General features: G+C 50.6%; 1 protein-coding gene across 5 annotated transcripts in view; it reads right to left on the bottom strand.

Moving 5' to 3' along the window:
• The window catches only part of SLC25A48 (solute carrier family 25 member 48), a 55,725-nt gene that overhangs the window by 11,266 nt on the left and 20,641 nt on the right, over positions 1-23,818 (bottom strand). For all 5 annotated transcript variants that reach the window (XM_040444526.1, XM_040444528.1, XM_040444529.1 and 2 more), the window contains 3 exons: positions 20,857-20,928; positions 17,732-17,990; positions 2,335-2,592 (listed from right to left, as the gene is read on the bottom strand). In XM_040444526.1, the coding sequence (XP_040300460.1) occupies positions 2,335-2,592; positions 17,732-17,990; positions 20,857-20,928 (589 nt within the window). The remainder of the gene's footprint in view (positions 1-2,334; positions 2,593-17,731; positions 17,991-20,856; positions 20,929-23,818) is intronic.

Raw genomic sequence — 23,818 nt, 5'->3', positions numbered from 1 at the left:
TTTCCACCACTAACAGGCTTAACAAGCTGCTGGGGGAAGTGGAAAGAGTTCAGTCAGGAGCTGCAAAGGTTTCTCTGAACCTCACTCATCACTTGCTGTGTGTGGGACTTTACAGAAGTCTCTTCCTCCAGGCCTTGGGTCTGCCATCTGTAAAGTGGGGCACCAGCACCCATCTTCATGGGGTTACTGTGAGGACAAATAAACGGATGCACGTGAATGTCTAGCACAGAGCCAGGCCCACAGCCAGAGCTTCCTAAGTGGATGCCTTTATTAGCAGCTTTTACTGGAGAAGCAGGAACAGGCCCCACCAATACTCTGCAGCACCCTTCCAGGACACCAAGGGTGAGAGCCCAGAGCGACGCCTGAGGCTGAAGGCTTGCAGCTCCCCAGAGACAGAAGCAACTCTGCATACAGAGAAGCTAAACAAACACTTGCAGGTAGGCTGCTTGCCAGGGAGAGACCAGCCCAGAGATGGAAAAGAGCAGGGGCAGGTCTTTAGAAATCTTGTGACTTTTCCAGAGGTGTGACATAGAGGCCTTGAGACCACACAAGCCTGGCTCATCATTGGTGGAGAAACTCAGGTGCCCCAGTTTGAGCACCTTTGTGACTTGAAAGGACTCTAGGAAAACAATGCCAGGTTATTGTATAAACACAGAAATTGGCACATTTTTGGACAGGAAGAGAAAAACAAACTGATGCCAAAGTCCAAGGCAGCTGTTTGCAAGGTTTTGTAATTGCTGCCCAGGAGCTCCCAAAAGCGGTCCTAGCCTGCCCTGGGCCCTCCGCCCATCCCAGCCTCCAAGCCCCATGGCCTCCTGCCCGTGACCCTCTGGGAACCCTCTGGACCTCCCCTTCCTCTTGACTCCTGCCGGAATAACAAAGCTGATTCTCCTGGAGTCTGTCCAGGTGCTGCCCTGGCATATTCCCTGGTTCCTTAGCCCATGGGCAAGGGTATTACAAAGTGAGGTCTGCCTACCAGGCCCCTCATACCTGCTCTCAGCAGAAATGAGAGTGGATGGGGCCTTGTTTGTCCTCCATCGGCAAGTGCTTACTAAGCCCTTACTAGGAGCTAGCTCTGGCCAGGCCGCAGACACACGGGGGCAGCGGGCTGGACACTGGTGTTTGGTGGCTAAGACACGGACTTTGTTATGTGTTTGCTGAGTTTTGAGCATAGCTAATGAGGAGGAGGGGGAGGAGAAGCAGGAAGTGGAGGAGCAACGACGATTTTCTTTTTTCCAGACCTTTCCCCACAGCATCACACATGCCACGTTTTCAGCCTTCTTAAGAAGCAACCCCCTGTTGGCTTCCACACCCTGCTCTGGCTCTAGCTGCATACCTCTCGTCCCCGTCCCCCTCACAGCACCACCAAGCCCCTCAGAGGTGTCGTGTGTACTTGGACTATCCTGTTTCTTCCATCCCCTTCTCTCCCGATCTCTCTTCAATTGGGTGTTCACACCCTTCACCAACATGGGTCTTGTCACAGTCCCTGATGACCTACATATGGCTAAATCCAGGCAGCAGGAACAGCAGGTGCAAAGGCCTCGTGGTGGGGAGGAGCCAGGCACGGTCATGCCGTAGCAAGGAGACCAGCGTGGCTGAAGCAGAGCACGTACAGGGGCAAGAGCAGGAGCTGAGTGCAGACGGGCAAGAGACAGCTGGATCATAAAGGGACTGAAAACCACTGCGGGAACATTGATTTTTACCCTAAAGGAAAGGGGGATGCTGTATGAGTTCTGAGAAGGGGGGTGAAGAAACCAGTCCATGGTCACAAGCTGAGTAAGTGTGGATTTGAACTGGGATCTCACTGACTACAGAGTCCCTGCTGTACTGTCTGCATGCACTAGCTGTGTGCCCTTGGGTGGGTCACCTAGTCTCTCTGAACCTCGGTTTTCTCATCTGACAAATGGGGAGACTGATGCCTCCCTTACAGAGCTAATGAAATGCTCACATTAGAAAGGTTTGCTATGTGCCGACATTGAAAAAAGGTGAACCATGATAACAGATTTCCTTTTCAGAGCTCAAGGAGACCTGACCCAGAATGAAAGGGGAGAATATATCTTCTGACCGAAGGTTCAACGATCCCAAATAGGGACTTGCTGTTCTCATAGGTCCAGAGGGAAGGAGATGCGGAAAAGAGGGAGACCATTCTCTATTCCCAGCCCTTCCTTTGTTTGGCTAGGTCTGGCATATAGCAGGTGCTTACCAAATACTCACTGGATGAGTAACTAGGTGAACCGTGCCCTTCCCTGGGGCAGAGAAGGGCATGATGGGCTCCCCAGCCTTCCCAATACAGGGCATCAGCACAAGTGCAGGGGTCAGTACGGCTGCCCTTACCTGCCATGCCGCCTGCCAGCCACACAGCACAGAGGCTGGGGCCTGTGCAGGCCTCGGGTGTGATCCAGTCATTCAGGAACACATAGGGGATGAAGTAGAGGCAATAGCCTGGGACATCCCTCAGCAGCATGGCACCAACACCCCGGTACATCCCTGCCAGGCCCTCGGTCCGCACGATGGTTGCAATGCAATCCACAGGCCCCTGGTAGACTGGTGGCTTCCCAAGAGTCATCGCCCTGGGTCTCAAACCAAGGTTGGCTGCAAAGACAGGGAGGAGAAGATGGCAAGCGACCTGAGGTCATGAGACTGGCTGTTCTCCGGCACCGGACCCAGCCCAGCCCACTGACAGTTTCCACTCACATGGCCTGTTGGTTTTTACCAAAACTGCTGACCTTGGCAGCTCAAACCAAGATTCTCAAGTCCCAGCAGAAAGCCCCTGCCAACATGTGTAGCCATATTGGAGACAATGCCTGCCAGGGGATAAAGTACCAGCTGCCATAGGACGTCCAGAGGTTTCTGGTCAACCATCACTATGTCTTTGTAAGCAGCAGGGACTGCAGACTGTCTAGGATCAAATATGACAAGCTGTACCAAGCTCCCTCTTAAAAAAGAGGTTGCAAAGTCCCATATAATGTGTGTGTGTGTGTGTGTGTGTGTGTGTGTGTGTGTGTGTGTTGTCTATGGGTGTGGGTGTGTGTACTTGTGCACAGTGTGGTAAAAGAGCATAAGAGATTTTGGACCCAGACTATTCTGGTTCCAAATCCTGAACCCACTACTTAAAAACCTTTCAACCTTGGTAAGCTACCTTTTGTCAGCCTTTGGTTCCTTATCTTTAAAAAGAGAACAGGCCAATATTTATTGTATACAAAGGTGCCAAGAGAGTAAATCTTGAGAGTTCTCAATTCACAAACACAAACGGTAACTATATGACACGATGAACATGTTAGCTAACCTCACTTTGGTAACCATTCAACAAATGCACATGTATATTAAACCTACGCAGTGTTATTTATATCAATGTTAATTATATCCCAATAAAGCTGAAAAATATTTTAAAGGAAAAAAGATAACAGGTGAACATAAATAAGGTAACACCTATAAAGTGCTCAGGTACATTGTAGCAGTGGAATAAGTTATCAACAGATTGTTACTGAGACTGAGGCGACTGGCATAAGTAGGGGGCAGGATACAGGGGCTGGAGGGCCAAACATTCTGTAACTCCAGCCCTGGTCAGGCCATGCCCTGCAACAGCTGGAGGGCAGCCCTGATGCCACTGGCTCCTCAAAGTCCAGGGGCACAGGGCCACTATCTCCTTGTCTACCTCTGGGGTGTCTACTGGCAGATTAGGGGGTATGGTGTCCCTAGCTTCTTCTAGGGCTGTATGCAGCCAGCAAGCAGCGACTCCGTCTCTTCCATATAACCCTTCCAGCTGGCTCTCCTGTCTCCATCTCTGATGCTCATCTCCCCTCCCACGGACCCTTTGGCTCAGCTTTGCTTCAGGACCAGAGAGGACTCCCAGACCCGCTGCAGATAAAGTGGACTCTTATTCTCAACACTCTCTTCTTGAAGAACTCACATGGTATGACCAGGAAGGACAAAGAATGAAAGCCTGCCTGTGACACACACCTATTTTGCCACCTGGGTTTAGGTCCCCGAAGGTGGCACCTCAGTTTGGTTTTACACACGCGGACAAAGAGGCAGCAACGTTCATTACACAGTTGAATTTCTAAGCTCCCCAAATAGTCCCATCTTTATCAGATGAACGGTTGAGAGAAAATACTCCGCTTCATGATTCCAGAGTCCAAACTGCAGATTTGAGAATCAGGTGCAACCTGTCCTTTTAACCCTCCCAGAAGGAGGTGGGGTACAGGGGGAGCTTCCCATCTGCCTGGGAAGTGTGCTCGAACAAATGAATCCCACATTTTCTTTTTGTGTGGGGGGGAAGAGGGTCATAATCACTGTCATGTGTGCTTGGCCAACTACAGTGTGGGCAGGAGGCAGAGTCCCATCCACTTTCATAGCAGATCCCCCAGGGAGTGAGCAGGGGTTGTGGCCACTTTTGGGGGCAAAGGGTCCACTGAGCTCAGAGCAAGGTCAGACACTATGGTCTTTGGAAGCCCACTGAGAGGTCACTGGACACCCCTTCCTTTCCCAAATCCACTATAATGCTGCTAGGGTCATCCTGGCAAATTTTGGTATGAAACAGAACAGATGTAAATGTCCCAACATATAAACTGTACCTATGTCATGCTTATGTCCAAATAACAGTGACCTGACCCAGGAGTCAAGGTTTTCATGAATCAACTGAAGGTATGATGTGGCTTTCAGAAGTTACTGATTGAAGGAGCGTGTCCTGATAATATTCTGCTTGTTTAGAGGTATAGATGTTTAAAAAAAAATACTTGCCCAACCTCCAGCATGCCTTGTCAACAAAACACCTGAACATTTTTCCTTTTCTTCTCAAAATAAGCAATAAGGAAATTCTCTCATATATTCTCCCAGGTTTGTAACATAAGCAACCTAGCTTTTATTGCTTGAGAAATATCCATTTATGACTATGAAAGCAATATAATTGCCATGGTGACTACCATCACCTGGAATACTGACACGAATCTGAGTCAGCAGCCAATGCCTTCTGGACACCAGTTGATGCTGCAAAGGCGTTGGAACTCTTTCCAGCTCCCTCATCACCAATGGTAAAGCGCGCGCGCGCACGCACACACACACACACACACACACACACGGAAATAATTTCAAATTTGTAAAAAAAAAAGTGCAAAAAAGAAAAACTGTACAAAGAACACCTTTCTATATCCTTTACCCAGATTTACCTATTGTTAACATCTTACCTCATTTGTAAAATGTATGGTTTGTGTGCTCTCTCTCTCTCTCCCCCTTCCTCCTCTCCCCTCCCCTCCCTTATCACTGAACAGATGCCCCTGTCCCAGTGCATAAACTTTGCCTGGGCTGTGTTCTTCTCCAGGTAACAGTGACCTGACCCGGAATGAAAGGTTTCATGAATCAGCTACGGGTATGATGTGGCTTCCAGGAGTTACTGATAGGAGATGTTGGATAAAAATCTTCCTTGTTTAGAGGTGCCAATATTGGAAAAATACTTGACAAACTTTGAACCGGCATTGTCAACAAGACCCAAACTTGTACTTTTTTCACTCTTTTCCCCAAGGTAAGCAATGAGGAAATTCTTTTGTACATACATGTATATATTTTTTTCACACATACATACATGAAATTATTCTCTGAGCCATTTCAGGGTTAGATACAAAATGGCCTTTTACTCCTAAATCCTTCAGTATGTGTTTTCTAAGAATAGGAATATTGTCCTACCTGCTACAATAATCAGAGTCATAATCTATATTCACAATACCTTTACCTAATATACTGTCTATACTCAAGTTATCACTTGATCTCATATTGACCTGTATGGCATTCCTTCTCTCCCAAGGGCAGGATCTTGTCTAACCAGGCACTGCATTTAGTTGTCATGACTCTTAAGCTTCCTTTATTTATTTTTGTTTTTAGTTAACTTTACACCCAATATGGGGCTTCAACCCACAACCCCAAACTCAAGAGTCTACACATTCCACCTACTGAGCCAGTCAGGCGCCCCGAGATTCCTTAACTTGGATCATTTCTACAGCTTTTCTTTGCTTTTAATGACACAGGCATTTTTTAAGAGTATGCTGCCTCCCTTCTGATGAATAGACCCTTCCTCATTTGGGGTTTGTTTGAGGTTTCCTTGTTATCTCAAAGAGATGATGCATTCTTCCACCACACTTCCTCCCTGTTTACACCTCTTCTCCCATGAGGACTAATGACTTTCAGGAGCCCCTGGTCGTCTTCTCTGGCCTCGTATCCTGGTTTTTGTTAGTTTCCTTTTTAATTCAGATATAATTTACATTCAATAAAAGATGTTGCTTATAGGTGCACAGTTAATGAGCTGTGACAATTGCATGCACCTGGGTCACCACACCTTACTGAAAAAATGACGTCTTACACTTGAAACAAACTGTTTTGGTCCCAGTGAAGATTCCAAGCCTACCTACCCTCTCCTGCTTGCTTTACAAGGTAAAAGAACTCTGTGGCATCAATGACGTGTCACTCAGTGAGAAGCAAATCTTTCAACTGGACGATGGTTGTTAGGGCCCATCTGCATTAGCAACAGGGGCATGATGATTCACACGGGGCCACAAAGCAGAAAACAGCGGCACCTCCTATCAGCTGCTCCAGCCAAAAGATGCTCTGAGGCTGGGCCCCTGGAAGCATGGCCTAAGAGAGGCGGGGCTTTGGAGGCTTGATCCAGGGAGGCAGGAAGTTGAGAGACAGGACCTGGGAAGGCGTGGCTTGACGGGCTGGTCCAGGGAGGCGCGGCTTAGGAGGCGAAGTCCAGGGGGCGGGGCTTGGAAGACAGGTCCTGGGGAGGCGTGACTTGGCAGACCTCAGAAAAGCGCTGAATCAGAGTTCACAGTTAACTCTATTTAGAACAAACTTGGGTGACCTTTAAAAGAGGACTTGGGAGGTTGCCGGCAAGCAGCGCTGGGAAATGTGCACAACTGAAATCCGTGGACCTGCATGTTGTTTGTGGAAGGAACTGGAGAAAGGAGGTGAGCTGCTGGGGTCAGTAGTCTGTTCACACTGAACCACCAGCTCTGAGACTGCTGTTCCTGAACCTTCAGGGCTTGGCTTGGGGGTGTACAGGTGCATGTGAAGGGATTCACATTAGACATATTTCCTTCTAGGACAACAGATGTTTCGTTTCTCTAATTAGAGTTTTTTGTTCTAAAATGAGGATAAATTATAAATCAAATTTTGATTTCTTATCATGAGGCTTTGCTATCTAGACCATTTTTTCTTGATTTTTTTTTTTTTTTTTCCTAAATCAAGACCCTATTACCTTTTACTATGACAGGTGTGGATTAAATACCTGAAACACTCAGGGCATCTGTGGTTTTGTTTTCCCAAATTCAGTGAGGACAAACTCAAGCCCCCTATACCAAGACAGGCAGGATGCTCAGAGTCAATGAAATAGACCCCTACCATGCTCGTCATCTTCATCCAGGAGCAGAGGAGAGCCTATGCAGTCCTAAAAACATCGCTTCTCCTCCAGGCTCCCCCACCTTGTCTAGCTGGGTCCCTAACATTACTCCTTAGGCCACACAGTGAGGCCGTCTGGCTCCACTGCTCCACACCAGGGTCAGGTGTCTTGCTTACTGGTCCCTGCCAGGGCCAAGAGGTTCCTCTGAAGGCAGATGCTTCTGCATGGGGTGGGGGTTTGCATGTTGGGCCAATCCTAACAGGTACCCACGCAGCCACCTCTTGGGAGTTCTCCCACTTCAGAGGGGCTGAAGCAACCCAGACGCAGGCTGGGGTCCCCACAGATTTGCCACTGTTGCCCCTCTTCTCAGAAGCCCAAATACAGCCACAGAATACTGCTGGGCCCTTCTGAGACACAAACACCACACAGTTTCATCTCTTTCCCTTCTCAAATAGTGCTGTTTAAGTTCTTCAATGGGCCATGACTGTGGAAACAGGACAGTCAGCTGAAACACAATGGCGGGTCACTGATCCACAGCGGTAAGAGGACCAGCCACAAGGAACACAAAGGCCTGGCCATTCTCTGGAAGGGACAGAGCCACCAGATCTTTCCTGTGGGTGCATAGAGATGGGATGGGAACACAACATTATTTCTCAGCAGGTCATTTTCTACAGAAAATCCTTAACAAATAAGCCATCCATGGACAAGGTCCTGCTGGTCCCAGTCAGTGACATGCAGGTTTACCAAGTTTTCTGTGTTCAAACACTTTTAGGCTAGAGGACTAGCAAGTTGGGAGCATGGACTTATTTCAAGGGACCCGCAAATCGGTTAGCATTATAGATTCACATAATTCCTAAAATATCTCACATACATGTATGACCATTTTTCTCCTATGTGTAGGTGTTATTGTGGGGGACATGACAAAAATGTACCTAAATATACTAATTATCCATAGTAACTTCTTGCCATAGGTGCTTACTTTATCCATGGACACTTAAAGTACAGCTGCTCTTCTATGGGTTGGACCCCATTTAATGTATTTTATTTTTTTTTATAAAATTTTAACATTTATTTATTTTTGAGACAGAGACAGAGCATGAACGGCGGAGGGGCAGAGAGAGAGGGAGACACAGAATCGGAAGCAGGCTCCAGGCTCCGAGCCATCAGCCCAGAGCCCGACGTGGGGCTCGAATTCACGGACCGCGAGATCGTGACCTGAGCTGAAGTCGGACACTTAACCGACTGAGCCACCCAGGCGCCCCTGTATTTTAAAGGTATTCTTACGAAAAGCTGGGATCACCCCTCCCAGTGCCTGCAAAGGCGCTACCCCCTATTAAAAGTTCTGTTCTAGATGCTGCTGTATTCTGAACATGTTGTTGTACCCTAACCAAGCAAGGAGTTTCCTGATGACAGGAATGCCATGCTACGGCCTGTCCTAGAGCACCGTGACCCTGTACCTCACACGGTGTCTGCTTTGTGCCTCAATATCCACTCAGTCAACACTTGAGCATCTGACCAGGCAGCTCTCAGGACTTAGGCCTCCCAAAGTTTCCCTCCCTAGCTTGGCATTCATCCAGTCCTGGTCCTGTCTGGTCCTTGTCCCTGAGGCTGTAGATATCGGAAGAAACACCCAAATCATGGTCCTGGCCACTGCGCTATTCCAAAATGTCATGGAAGCATGCCGTACCGTGGATATACATCCTCCAGCAGACAAGCTGGGTGTAACTTCTATGATGTGGGTTTACGCAGGCTGGGCAAACCCCTCGGGGCACTTCTTCGGAATGTTACCAACCGGGAAGCTCTCGTCCACTTCCTGTTTCCAATGAGTCCAGTAGTTTCCTTACGGTCTGAAGAGTCCAAGACAGGAGATGGTTTAGTAGAGAGAGCCCCGGATTAGAAGCAGCTGGGGTTTGCTTTGTTGCTCAGTTGCTATCTACTGTACGATCTGGTGGAAAAGACTCAACCACACTGGCCCTGAGTTTCCTCATCATCTACAAAAGGGGAAGGATAAATAGCCTGTCAATTTCTTTTGGCTTTTGTGAAAATTGAGTGAGCATGTTGACAAATGAACTTTACTTGAGGCGGATAGTCACTCCTATTTTTAGCACCCCTATCCTGATACGACTCCAGATTCTGGAAGTGCTGGTAGTACCAACCTCGGGCAGCAGTGGCCTGCAGCCAAACCTACTGTGGGAGATTGCGGACGCCCACGCAGGGCCAAAAACTACCAATGCTAACGTCAAGTCTGAAATCAGAACAATATTTGCCCTCGTCAATTGATTTAGAGACCAAATGGATATGTCACCCAGGTATATCACCTGCACAGTGGCATTTGTTACGTTGTACGCACCTTCATTCATCTCTGCTAGAGGTGTGGGACCACAGTTTGGAAAAGATTCAGCCAAACCATCCAGAATTCAAGGACTCCTCTTGAACTACATGGCTAAAGGCCTGGCCTCTGCACACATTTCTTCCTTTCACTTTAGGGCTGCTACTGCTCCAGCCCTCACATACCACTGGCAGCTCACAGCCTACATAAGAAGAAGGCTTAGGCAGTACGGTCCTGGCTTGTCTCCAGTCCTTTGACATGCTCCAAGGGTGCCTGTCCTCCCACACAGGCCCCCTTCTTCAGGAGTTAAATGGACCAAGAGTGAGGGAGTTTAGCATCAATCATTCCTGCCCTGCAATGGGAAAGTCTTGAAAGATCTGCTCTATCAGAAGGCTGCTCCTTCCCAAGGCCAACCTGACTGAAGAAGAGTGTTTTTCTTGGCAGCCACACATCTTTATGGTGGCAATAAAACTCCGTTGCCAAAGAGACAAACCGAGGTAGTCAGGGCCTCCCAGACACGGTTGGCGACTTTCCCAGCCAGACATCTCTGAAGACTCAGAAAAATCGGACAAATGGTTCTACCCCATCTTGTCATCATGCAGATCCTGGAGCCCAAACAGGCTTTGTATGCTGGTGCGTGGTTGATTATCTTGCCTGCCCAGATCTAGCCCTCACGTGGCCCTCCCTGCTGTCACCACTCCAGCCCTATTTATCTCACCTAGGCATGTTCGGAAATCAGGACCTTCTTCTCAAATCCTGGCCACACTCTCCCCTTCGTTCTGTTCATATAATCCTGAACATGGTAGAGTCAGGCCTTCCAAAGAGGGCTCCCTCAACCTCCTTCCTCTGGCCCTGCATCATTTGCTTTGCTCTTCTCTCACAACCTGGAAATGAAAGGCTTTTTCCTTCCCCACCCTTTGGTCTCTGTCCCCAGTGTCACGTCCTCGTCAGCAATTCTCCCCTCTTGATTCCCTTTACACGACATTGGTGACAGGGGCCTCCCAGGACTCTGCCTCCAGGGACCATGGAGGTGGACAGCCGGGAGCAATGCCCCGAGACACCATGTAACAGCTGAGGGAGCACAGACACGTCACACGACCTGAGCCACAGTTTCCCTATCTGTAAGACAGAGAATGGTATGATGATTTAAAGGCGGGGAGCACGTGGTAGGGGCTCAGTAACTGCTGACTGCACAGCCGCTGGTGTTGCGGGAGCTCCTTCCTGGCATTTTCCCATTCATCTCCACCCTCTTCCTTTCTGTGGCTCACCTCAGCTGTCACTTCGCTGTCACACCTCTGACTATTGCTCCCACCCTGATATTCCAGCTGCAGTACCTCGCACAGGAACCCAGCCAAACTCAGCATGTTCTCACTCAAGCCTGCCCTCCTGCCAGTCTCCAAAACGGCAGCAGGGACAAGAAGTGTATACGGGTCACCTGCTCCACGCCAAGCGCGGCCTCAACATACTTCACGTGCTGCTTAATTCCCCGTGTGGGAGGCTTCCTCCCTGACAGTCACCCAAATGGCAAGTCCTGGGTCATTTTAGACCCTTCCCTCTCTCCTGTTTGGCCCACTGATTCTCCATCACAGATGCCTCCCAGGGACCACTCCCCTCCGTTCCCACAGCCCTGGGCCCCCTGTTCCCTGGTCTAAGGCTACAGCCCCAAAACAATCCATTCACTTCTCCTCCTTCTGAAGACCGGATCCACCTTCCTCCCACACAAGCTGTTCAGGGGCGCCTGGGTGGCTCAGTTGGTTAAGTGTCCAAATTCAGCTCAGGTCATGATCTCACAGTTCGTGAGTTCGAGCCCTACATCAGGCTCTGTGCTGACGGCTCAGAACCTGGAGACCGCTTCGGATTCTGTGTCTCCCTCTCTCTCTGGCCCTCCCCCACTCACACTGTCTCTCTCAAAAATAAACATTAAAAAATTAAAAAAAAAAAAAAAAAAGGAAATCCAAGATGTTCACAACTCGCCCTGCACCTTCCCCTCCCTGCCCTAACCAAGAATGGTTCACTCGTTCTGTCACATGCCTGCTTTTCCCGCCTCTGACCCTGTCCCTACAGGTTTCCTCTGTTTGAAACCCCTCTCCATCACCACATTTTCCTCTCCAAAGCCTAGCCAATATTCAAACACCCCATCAATGGCCACTTGCTCTCTGGAGTCTTCCTGACCTGCAGAGCCAGACTTCGAGGTGCCAGAGCCTTCCATAGGCCCTTCTCATTTTGCTACACCCCACCAGACTGTGTGCTCCCTGGAGGCAGGGGCTGTGCATCTGATAGCTCTGATTTATCTACTCTGCGTGGCTCACAGCAAGAGCTCAGGAAAGGCTTGTGAATGAAAGAACCAGAGACTGTGTTCCAACAGGTAGAACACTCAGCTCTCTGCCTTCAACCGGGCCTGGTGAAATTAGAGGCTGGTCAGCACAGAGTTAATGCTGAGCCCTCCTCCTGCAGGCCCCAAACTCTGCCCTCCTGGAGGGTTGAGGTCTTTGTGATAAGCACATTAATCAGTCTCTGAGTTAAAACACAGACCTGAAAGCTCGAAGATGGAGAAGTGAGTGTGAATGGCCATAGACCTCCAGGATATGACTTGGCCCAGGCGGCAGAGGGATTGCTGGCCTCTGGGACCACAGCCCTGAATTCCAGTTCAGGCCCAGTAGGGCACCCAGGGAGGCTCATGCCCACACACACGGTAAGGATGACTTAAAAGGGAGGGTTTCTTCACAGGTGCCTTACAGTCCAGGCCACATCCAGCTGAACTCAGGCCAGCCTTTCCTTGCCGGCCAAGCGGCAGGGGCACCAACAGAAAACCTCTGATAAGTTACAAGAGTTTTCGTGCGGGGTAACTGCTGTTTAGTATGCAGCGGCTGTCAGAGCCAGACAGAACTTCCCTCTCAACTTCGACAACTGCTGATGTAATTTGGTAAAACGCTTCTGTACAACAATTTCACAGTATGTGCCAAGAATCTTAAAAATGACCAGAACTTTTGACTCATTCATTCATGAATCAAAGAGCCCACACATTTAGGGAAACAACCCTAACTGAAAGCAACTCCTTATGGACACGTTGCCTGAGCACATTACTATTTTCAAAAGAGAACAAACGGTCAAAAACCTAAACGTCCATCACAGGAAATGTGGTTTCAGAAGTTTAATAGTACAGCTAACACTTATTTCATGTTTTCAACGAGCTAGGCATTGTGCTAAAATAGTCACGTGTGATACATCATTCCGTTCTACTCCAGTTATGAAGTAGCTAGTAGGCTTATGCCTGCTTTGCCGATGAGGAAACTGAGGCTGGGTGACGTTAGGGGAGCTACCCAGAGGTCCTGGGTTCTCACGGAGGTAGGATTAGAAGCAGGCAGTCTAACTCCAGAAACTGCATTTTTGCCACACTGTATCATCCCTCTCGATACATGTGTGTCTGTGGGCCTTTTGTGCACAGAGATGCACATCGATTTTAAATATTAGTCATCTATTTTAAGTAATTTTATATGCCATTTTCATAACATGGAAAATATTTGTTATAATATTGACTTAAAACAGAATATGAAACTGTCTATATAAGGACAACCTCTTAAAATATTTTAATTAAAATACTTTATATTTAAATATTTAATTAAAATACATACTTTATTTAGAAAAAGAAACACATTACTGTAGTAACAGTGATTATATTTGGACATTCTCCCTCTACATTTAATGTTCTGTCTTATTTACATTTTTTTTTAAAGTTTATTCATTTATTTTGAAAGAGAAACTACAAGTCAGGGAGAGCCAGAGAGGGGAGGGGAGGGGAGGGAGAGAGGGAGAGGGGGAGAGGGGGAGGGAGGGAGAGAGAGAGAGAGAGACTGAGAGAGAATCCCAAGCAGGCTCTGCACTGTCAGCACAGAGCCTGATGCGGGGCTCGAACCCACAAACTGTGAGATCAGGACCTGAGCCCAAGACGAGAGACAGACACTTAATTGACTGAGCCACCCAGGAGCTTCATGTCTTTTGGACCTTTTCAACCACGGGTCACCACTGGTAGATAATCAGGATGAGCTCCCTGGTGCTATATTTGCAAGCATTCAGCTGAGCTGAACTCTGACCTTGACGTGGCCTCCATTCTACTTGTCACATGTCCCAAAGCAAAGATGCCAGAGACCCCCGGCACCCAGCTTCAGTATATGGGCACAGTCTCTCACGTCCCATCGTCTCTACCCAGGAAGTGGTTTGGACAATTCTGGGGTAAAGCCACAAACCGCGGACAATCCCACAAGCCCTGCCCAAGGCTGCCTGCAAACGCCCAGCTCAGCACGGTCACCACACAGAGCGGGCCTGACCCAGAACCAAGACCACAAGCTGGTAAGTCAGGACCAGCCACACGCTGATCCAGTCCACACAGTGCTTTGGGCTTCATGGCGTTGTGTTTGCGTCTGGTTTTGTTCTTAATTAGTTTGTCTGACAATTTCCAATCCAGGCCATGCGGCAACTGGGACCTGGGATGGGGTCATAGCTGACCCCTCAGACAGGATGTGAGCCACCCTTGCCACAGTCCCCACCACTCCCTGCTGCCTTCCCTGGCACCAAAGCTGACTCGTGCTTGAGCTGCTGCTTTTGCAACGGCAGAGTGATAGTGAAAGTGAAACGTGTTCTGTGTCCACGTTTCAGTCAAAAGAGGAAAAATGAGATGTGGGTTAGGAGGGCTGTGGGTGTCAAGTAAAACGGAAGTGGGTACATTTTCCAGGTACCTCTGCTCACTTATGGTACCCTCCCAGGTCTCAGTGAGTCTTTGAGCCTTCCATCTCTGGCCTAGAGGGTTTCTGAGGGACGAGGAAAAGAAAGCCGCGTCCTTCCGCTTTCCTGGAGAGGCTCCTGGCGCAAAGTATGGCCTGGTGGCCCAATGCCAGCCTCTCCTGCTCCATACCCCGCAGCATGATAGCTACCAAAGACCTCCCCCCAGCCCCCACCCCCGCTCTCCCGCCCCAGGCAGCTGGACTGGGGGTGAACAACAGACCAGGCAGACACAGAATTCACACCCATCCCTTGGATTCCAGGAGCGGGGCCTATTACTTTAAACCATGTCCTTTTGGAGACATGCTCCCAGCCCACTTTCTCCCTCAAGACCGATGCTAGATTTGTGGTAACTTTGTGCCAAGGCCCGAGGAGTGTTATCAAAGCTGCTTCTACATCCGGGCAGACAAAGAAACAGCACCAGTGGGCCCTGAGTCACTCCACTTCCCCCCGGGGGAGGAACCTAAGGACATGCCTCGGGCTCCCCGTTGTAAAGGTCTAGGAACGGGGTTGCTAGGAAGATGAGACTCACACTGAGCTCTTCACATGGTGCCTGGCACAGGATACAGGTTCAGTAAATACTAGCTACTCAGCCCCCACTGCTGTGATCTGGCTGAGCCCAGACGAGAGGCTTGGGGAGCACAGCTCAGGCGGATGCTAGAGTCCTCATTTCTACCCTCCCTGCACTTGCTCAGGTAAACCGCCTTTGTCCTCATACCTGCCAGCTAAGCCCCGGGGGGCCCAGGTGCTAAGACTTAGAACTGCAGAGCTGAGAAATGTTTGCCTGCAGGAAATTCCCCTGTCCTCTTATTAAGAGCCTCCCCTGAGTGCACAAAAGGCCAGTTTCGTGGCACATTGAAAAGGACAGAATAAACACATGTTCATTTTCTGTTGCTGCCTCGAGGGATTGGCTAAAGAGAGGGCTATAGCCTGGGAGGGCTATACGTCAGGCTCTCTTGGTTGCTGGTGAGCAAGCACAGGTGACCCTCAGTGCTGTGCTGGCCCAGATCAAGTGCGTACCTAGTGTGCTGGGCAAATGAACAGGGCTAACAGCTATACAGACCTTACAGTGTCGAGCTGGGGTGTGAGTTGAAAGGCACACACACAGTCAGGCATCCAGTGAGCTGTTGCAGCTGCCCAGCTCCCTAAAACTGGCTGGTTGCACCCAGCTTTGGGACCCTTCTTGGGTCTGGCCCTTCCTGAACTGTCTCCCATCCTTCCTCCAAGCGCCAGAGGCTTTTAGCCTGGCCTCAAGATCCCCTGTGGTTCAGGCCTTGGCCTGCCAGGTTATAGCCACCATTCTAGCACCCTCTGTGGGGAAGGTTGAGGGTGGGAGAGGGCAGGACAGAGGATGGAATCACTTAATTTGCCTCCAAATGTCCCAGGCTTTCCTAAGGAAGGCATTTCTTGAGAAACACCTCCCCCGGTGTCCGGGCTGGCTGTGCCTCGCCTCCCCCAGTAGGCACACGCACGCCTAGCCCTTTTTTCTCCCTTTCCGGGGTCAAAGGGCCCAGGTTGTGAAGGACGCAGGTCTGCCCCCAGGAGCAGAAGACTCATCAATGGTAAATCTTCCAACATCCAGACCCAAAGAGTTTTAAGACTTAAGGAGAGAGTTCTTCTCTGCCTGAGATGGACATAAAGCTTTCCTGAAATAGGACAGAGAAAACACCAGGCTGGGGGCCAGGACTCCCTGTTCTGTCTGTTCATGATGTTCATTCCTCTACATCTTTGCTTTTGCCTCTGGGACAGGACCAGATCAGCAAGCTTCAGACATTTCTGTGAGGTGCAACCCTTCGGCTCAACTAAGTTGTACCAAGACATGACTCAGTATGTCAAACAGGTGGAGGTGGGATCCCCTTGCCCCGCAGGTCTCTTAGAGGTCCCAACAGGGGTGTGCTGTAACCCTCCAGATGAGCCAACCTGTTTCTTGCCCTGTGTCACCCACATGATGACAGTGACCGTGGGCCTGGGGCGTACTGAGCACCCTTGAGGCATGACGCAACTGGCTAGGGCCGCTGGTCCCAGGCCCTCCGCATGCCCCAGTGGGGATACCAGCATCGTGCTCAGAGAATGTACAGCCTTGTCCCGAATACATTCTGGGCTGGACAAGATGTGCGGGCTGAATCAAGGCAGAAGAGCTGCTGGGCTGGCTGGAATGCTCCCCAGTATATTACAGGGCTTTGACTGTGGAGCCCAGCTGAGCCCCAGCCTCTGAGGGCAGAGACGTCACATACAGGTCATTCAAAAGGCTGCCAGGGAGAGGAGTCTTATCCATGAGAGCTGTCAGCCCAGACCAGACATCTGAGTTGTCAGGAAGCACCACAGATCCAGCCCTTCCATTATATAGAAAGGAGACAGTGGCCCAGGCAGGAGCGTATCTTAACCTGACGAGACAGAGTGCAGTCAGAATCAAGAACCATACGTGGAGGGATTGAAACCTAAGGCCCCCAGCTTGTCTTTCCGTGCAAGCTGGCACTTTCTACTCTGCACACCAAGTGCCTTCCCGTTCTTTCCATCCTCCTTTATCAAAACCACTCCCAGGAAAAGACACAGAAACTCCTTTCTCAGCAGAGAGGAAGTAACAGACTCGGCATGTGGTACAGGGTTGCTGTGTAGCACACCAAGAAATGAAGCTCTAACTAAAGTCAAGGAGGGGGAGAGGAGTGACCCCTCACCCCCTACAGCTGGTGGTCTAGGTATGAGACGTCCTGGCTGCACACCCTGGTGTTGTGGACAAGTGTGTGGGTTTGAGATCCGTCTGTGAGTTCCTCAGGTCCCCATGCCTGATTTAATGCTCTGGGACGCTCTTTGAAAATTCTTAATAATTTTTCGATAAAGAATCCCACATTTTCCTCCCACACTGGACACTGCAAATTATGTAGCTGCTCCTCACCCACCGGTCATTAGCTGTGTGGCCTTGTATAAGTGTCTCAACCTCTGAGAGACTTGGTTTTCTCCTCTGCAAAATGGACGCAGTAATAGCACCTGCCTTACACAATTGTTATGAAGACCAATTAAGTGAACATACACAGGGCTCTAGGTAGGCGCCTGGCACAGAACAATTGATTAATCATCTAATTAATGATAGATACTACAGATAAGAAGAATAATTATAGACTATCACGTGACAATGCAGATGCTCCGCTCAATAAAAAGGATATTAACAACTGCAGCCCAGACCGGCGAACCAGCCAAGGGTCGCAGGTACCCAGGCATCAGGACCCCTCCCCTACTCTTACCTTCCCGAAATGGCTGTGTTTGCATCTGCAGCCGGATCTTGATGAGGTCTACGGGCGTGCCCAGCCCCACAGAGACCACGCCAGCCACCATGCTGGCCAGGAGAAGGTCAGACAGGGTGCCGGACGGGCTGGCCCCGGGCTCCCTGCAGTGGTGCTGGCTGAGGAACCTCTGCGTGTTACTGAAGACCCCAAACACCGCAGAGTTGTAGACCGCGATGCTGGCAAGGGGAAAGGACATGCCCTTGAAGAAGCCGAAGACCTGTGGGACGAGGGCGGTGGAGCATGAGGGCCCAGGGACGTCTGCAGGCCAAGGCGCCGAGCTCCCCACGCTGCCCTCCACACAGTCCCTGCCCGCCTGGGAGCCCGCAGGCTGGTGAGGGGACACTACAGGAAACATAAATCATTATGACAGTGACAAGAGTACAAGAGGATGCTGCGTGATAGGAGAGCCATGGCAGGTGAGGGGGTGCTCTCCAGGGCATTCTTGCCCTGGGCGGAGAAATCAGCGCGTGTATGCAGTTTTGTTTCCGTATTTGCCACCAGGGTGGCCGTGTTCTTGGGCTGGACGGATATCAGGCTGCGAGGAGCCCTAGAGGGTAGCACAGACTTGCCAAGCACCATTCTCTGAAACATCTGCCAGGTGCCAGGGGGACATGCGGACACCATAAGAAATCCTCGCTGCCCTCACTGAGCCTACGCTCTGGGTGCAGGAAAGGGGAGGGGGACAGGGCCCGACAAACTGACTGAAACTGACAGGTGACTAAAATTCAATGGGCCAAGTCTATGGGGAGGGTCTAAGGGGAGCAGAGTCCTCAGAAGGCTTCTGCACATACGCGGAAACCACAGGAGAGGGGGCTGCAGGCTGAGGAGAGGGTCCTTTCCACACTGCACTCTTTTAAAAAAAAATTTTTTTTTTAATGTTTATTTATTTTTGAGAGAGGGAGAGAGTGACGGAGGGAGAGAGGGAGGGAGAGACAGAGAACGAGCTGGGGAGGGGCAGAGAGAGAGGGAGACACAGAACTTGAGCTGTCAGCCCAGAGCCCAGTGCAGGGCTTGAACCCACAAACTGTGAGGTCATGACCTGAGCCTAAGTCGGACGCCTAACCGACTGAGCCACCCAGGCTCCCCTCCACCCTGCACTCTTGAGGAACATCACAGACACTCCTCTGAAACCTGGAAAATTCCAGAGGCCCTTGGAGGAGTTAGGCCAGCACATACTTTTAGCTCTGTGCCAAAAGCGAAAAAGCACCAGGAAGCTGTTGTACAAACTCCAGGGCCGACACAAACCTGCTAATCCTGACCTAGGTGTTTGTGCCCTATCTGTCAGAGGCAGGACGCCTCCCACGCACACGTTCACACACAGCCTGCCTCAGGTCCTCCCTCCAAAACAAGCTCCTCCAGATAACGTGGGACATCACTTAGCCCCAAAGGGCTGTGTCTCCAAGGAACGCCCACAGTTCCCACAAAACCCCCGGCGCTGGGACATTGGCTGGCAGGCAATGGGGACCATGTGTGCCAAAAAGGAGAATTGATGGCCACCTTTCAGGGGAGTGACGAATTGCACATCGCCGGGAACAGCTAGAGTGAGGTTTGTAGTCCGTTGTCAAGCAGCCTATCAAGAGAGTTAGAACACCCAAACAAAAAACACACCTCTGAGGAAAATCTCCGAGTGCGGATGGGAGGCTCCCGAGCCCCAGGGCACCTCCTATGATGGAGGTCGTGGAAGAGGTGGTGGTCAGCAATGGGGCCAGGTTTCCAGGGACTCAAGGGAAAGCCCAGGGCTGCCACGGGGCTTGTAACTGACCGCTTCTTTAAATTGTCATTTCAGGGGCGCCTGGGTGGCTCAGTCGGTTAAGCGTCCGACTTCGGCTCAGGTCACTATCTCACAGTTCGTGAGTTCGAGCCCCGTGTCGGGCTCTGTGCTGAAAGCTCAGAGCCTGGAGCCTGTTTCAGATTCTGTGTCTCCCTCTCTCTGACCCTCCCCCGTTCATGCTCTGTCTCTGTCTCAAAAATAAATAAACGTTAAAATAAATAAATAGTCATTTCATCACAAATCAGAAAATGTATTTTAAACTCCCCAAAGAGGGGCCTGAGAAAGTCTTCGGAAAGCACACGCTAATTCTCAAGAATTATAAAATATTATTCAAAACTGGGGCACCTGGGTGGCTCAGTCAGTTAGGTGTGCGACTTTGGATTTCAGCTCACGTCATGATCTCAGGGTTTGTGAGTTCGAGCCCTGAGTCAGGCTCTGCGCTGACAGGGTGGGAGCTGCTTGGGATTCTATCTCTCTCTGTCTCTCTCTGGACCTCCCCCGCTCATATGCATGCGTGTCCTCTCTCTCTCTCAAAAATAAACAAACTTAAAAAAGTATTATTCAGCTTTCCCCTTGGAAAAGGAAAATCTTGGTCCTCCTGGTCTCAAGAAACCTGAGGTACAAGTCAGCGCTGGACATCTGGAATCAGAAGGGCCCGGGGCGCCTGGGTGGCGCAGACGGTTAAGCGTCCGACTTCAGCCAGGTCACGATCTCGTGGTCCGTGAGTTCGAGCCCCGCGTCAGGCTCTGGGCCGATGGCTCAGAGCCTGGAGCCTGTTTCCGATTCTGTGTCTCCCTCTCTCTCTGCCCCTCCCCCGTTCATGCTCTGTCTCTCTCTGTCCCAAAAATAAATAAACGTTGAAAAAAAAAAAATTTAAAAAAAAAAAAAAAAAAGAAGGGCCTGGCTCCCGCCACAGGAAGGGAAGCCAGTGAGTGTGTGGTTTAGTGACTTCTCGTTTGGCTTTGAAAATGGACGGGTCACCCTGTTTTCACAGGACTTCTCCTTCCTGTGACTCCAAATTCCTTAGAATTTCTCCAGAGAGGTTACACAAAATCGGGTCTCTCTCCAGTAACACTGCACAAGGTGTCAGGGTTAAGTTTAGGTGACGCACGACACTTGAGGTGTGGTGGTGTGAGATGAGGAGGGAGGAGGCGACGCTGAGCCAAAAGCAATGATCAGGCCTCCCGCCCGATGGGCTGGTGTCAGGACTGTGGCCACGGTGCCCGGGCCTGGGCAGGCTTCGAGCCGTTCGTTCGTGGGAGTCCCTGGCGGGTGCGGCTCCAGGCCCTGCCCCGGGGCGGGGGGCACTTACACTCTCCCTCCTGTACACCGTGCGGATGCAGCTGATGGTGTCCCCGTAGTTGACGCCGGCCTGCAGGCGAGTCTGCGGAGAGATGCAGTGACGTGAGGGCCCAGGACGGGATCATTCACATCCCCGCTGCCCCAGAGATGCTGACCTTGTGGCGCCGGGGCCCGGAGAGGGGAAGGCCCTGCCCCAAGTGACCTGGCCAGGGAGGAGGGTTGGGTTTCTGTCCCCACCAGGCCTGCGCTCTGTCCTCTACCTGCACCGCCTCCCTCAATGTCCCATTCAGACCTTGCTGAACATAGCAGAAGTCTTCCTGGTCTGAGAGAAGAACAAAGGCCCGTTTGTTGTTCCAAAGTGATGCCTGAATGATCGACATGTGATCCCTGTCTCTTGACTACAAAAACTAATCCGTGGCCCTGCTCTGTCTGCTGTCCACACTCTGCCGTCCTCAGTATTAGCAGAGCGACTTGTCCTTCTCACCCCCCCGGAACCCCCGCATCTCCCCGCTGGAGGATGGGCTGGTCTCCCCACTGGTCTCCCCGCTGGAGGATGGGCTGGTCTCCCCACTGGTCTCCCCGCTGGAGGATGGGCTGGTCTTCCCTCTCACCCCTTCGCCTGCATCTGCACAGCAGTCACGCTGTTCTCTTCCAACCACAGTGAATCACACCACTGCCATTCAAAGTTCACTGGTGGCTTCCCAGCAAACCTAGAGTAAACCCCACCCTCTCTGCCAGCGTCCAGGAGGCCTGGGACTGCCTGCCTCTCACCCCTGCATGTCATTTTCTCCATGCTCCTGCCGTCTGGGCCCACCACGTGGCACGTCCCCAAGTCCTTAGAATGTCACTTTCCCCCTTCCCCTCCCTGCCTGAAATTTCTATCAGCCCTTCCTTCCCCCCCGAAGGCTCTTCCTCCAGCTCCTGCTCATCTTTTCGGTCTGAACTTAAATGTTGCAATGGTGTCCTTTCTCTAATTATGGCTTATTTGGGCTCACTCTCTATGGCAGGGTCGTCTCGTATTTCCCTCCTGTCCCCAAGCTGAGCGCGGCCCTAGCACGTGTCCCCTTTGCACTGGATGAAGGAGGGGCTGGAGGGGAAGATGTGGTGTCCTATGATGGAGGCTGGCTCTGGTGATCAGGGGCATGAGTTGACAGCCACAGAGGGTCTGAGGAAGCCCACAAAAGGGCCAGGGCACCCCCCTTGAAACTGGTAAGAAGGAGCCCTGAGAACCACAGAAGGAATGATCTGGACCCTGCCCCCTAGAATCCAGGGTCCAGGGACCACTAAGACCCATGAGGCAGACTAATACTCTACACTAACAGCCTGAGCTCAGTCTGCAGACAGGTAGCAGAAACTTAGGCAGAACACACATCATAAAAGTGACGGCCTCTGAGGGGAAAATCATGGGTGATGTTTTTCTGCACTGAACTGCATTTCATTTTCCAACTTTCCCACGATAGACAGGAGTTACTTTCGTTGTTTTTAGCTTACATAATTTAAAAATAATTTTCAGTACACAGCTCATGTGGGAATACATTTTCTTAATAAAAAAATTCCAACATTCTCCCTCCGCACCCCCTCTCTGAGCTAATAACCATGGCTAACAGCACGGCTAAGAGCTCAACATTCATCACAACAGTGTTAGAAACCCAGCTGGCCACAGGCAATCTGTAGCGCTCTTACAGGTACAATACGTAAATGGTATCCTATGTTTCATAAAGATTGCTTTCATAATCAGAGAAATGTATTGATTGACTCACTCAACCAGTACTACTGAACGCCTGTTTTATAACAGTCACTGATTTACTCTCAGGAAATTCAGTGGTAGAGAAAACAAACTTACTGGCCTCCTGGAACTTATACCCAAGTGGGGATGGAAAAAAACAGCCAATAAAAGGTAATTCCCAATCAAATATATATGCCAGATGATGACAGGTGCCATGGAGAAAAAGAGACCCAGGGTCAAGAGTGTGGGCTGGTTGAAGGAAATGCAATATTAAGTCAGGTGGAGGTGAAGACACCCTGGAAGGTGTAGCAAGATGAGAACAGGGAATTCATGGTCTTCCCATTAAGCAGACCCACAGAGGTCTACCTGGGGGTGGGGTATCCCCAACCAGGATGAGAACGTAGGCAAGGGGAGGTGGGCACGGGCCTCTTTCTCGTCCCCATTTAAGACTGGCATAAAGAGGCCAAATGCCCTCTCCCACTGGCCCCAGCGCGGACAGGGATGCCTCTGGGTACCGAATCCACAAAAAGGTTGAGTCCCCAAGAAGAATCAAGTTCCACTGAAAAACTCGCGGGCTCGAATCACTCAAGCAAACCGTACACGAGGAAACTCAACTCAAGAGTCAAACCCAGATCACAGAATACTTTCAAAACCATGGAGCGATGGTCTCCCTGCCACGCTGAGCGCCTGAGGAGGCCGCCCCTGTGGCCAGCAGCACAGTGCACCGTCATAACAGGTGCCTGTATTCAGTGTAGGACAACTGCACTCCTGGGGAAACATGGGGCATCCTACAGAACTTCTCTCGCGGAACCCCACAAACACTAGGCAGCATGGATACTATCCCCTTTCACAGATGGACAAAGCGGTCTTCCTCTATTCGCTTCCTGTTGCCGCTGTAACGAATTATGACAAATGTAGCGGCTTGCAACAATGCCTACTTGCTCTCCCATAGTTCACTAGCTGGTCTAAAGGCAGCTGAGCCCTGATTAGTAAACCCTGGTAAGTCACACTGCATCAGGCATACACCCCAAATGCCCCAGCTGTGCCGAGAGCCAGGTGAGAATCCGGATCCCAGCTCCACGGCCAGCAAGCAGCCACGGGCTGGCTCTCATACTTGGGTGAGGTAGCCAAGGGCAGGGGAAGGAGCCTGACCAGGTCCTTTTAGCTGGGCTCTTCCAAGGGCAAGCCCTGGGACCTCAGACAAGTCACAACGCACTCCCAACATCCCAGCAGGGGTGTTCATCAG

The sequence above is a fragment of the Herpailurus yagouaroundi genome, unplaced genomic scaffold (assembly GCF_014898765.1).
Source record: "Herpailurus yagouaroundi ecotype Mexico unplaced genomic scaffold, PumYag 192, whole genome shotgun sequence".
Taxonomy (NCBI): Eukaryota; Metazoa; Chordata; class Mammalia; order Carnivora; family Felidae; genus Herpailurus; species Herpailurus yagouaroundi.
The sequence above is the reverse complement of the archived record's forward strand: the minus strand, read 5'-3'. Positions and strand labels throughout refer to the sequence as shown.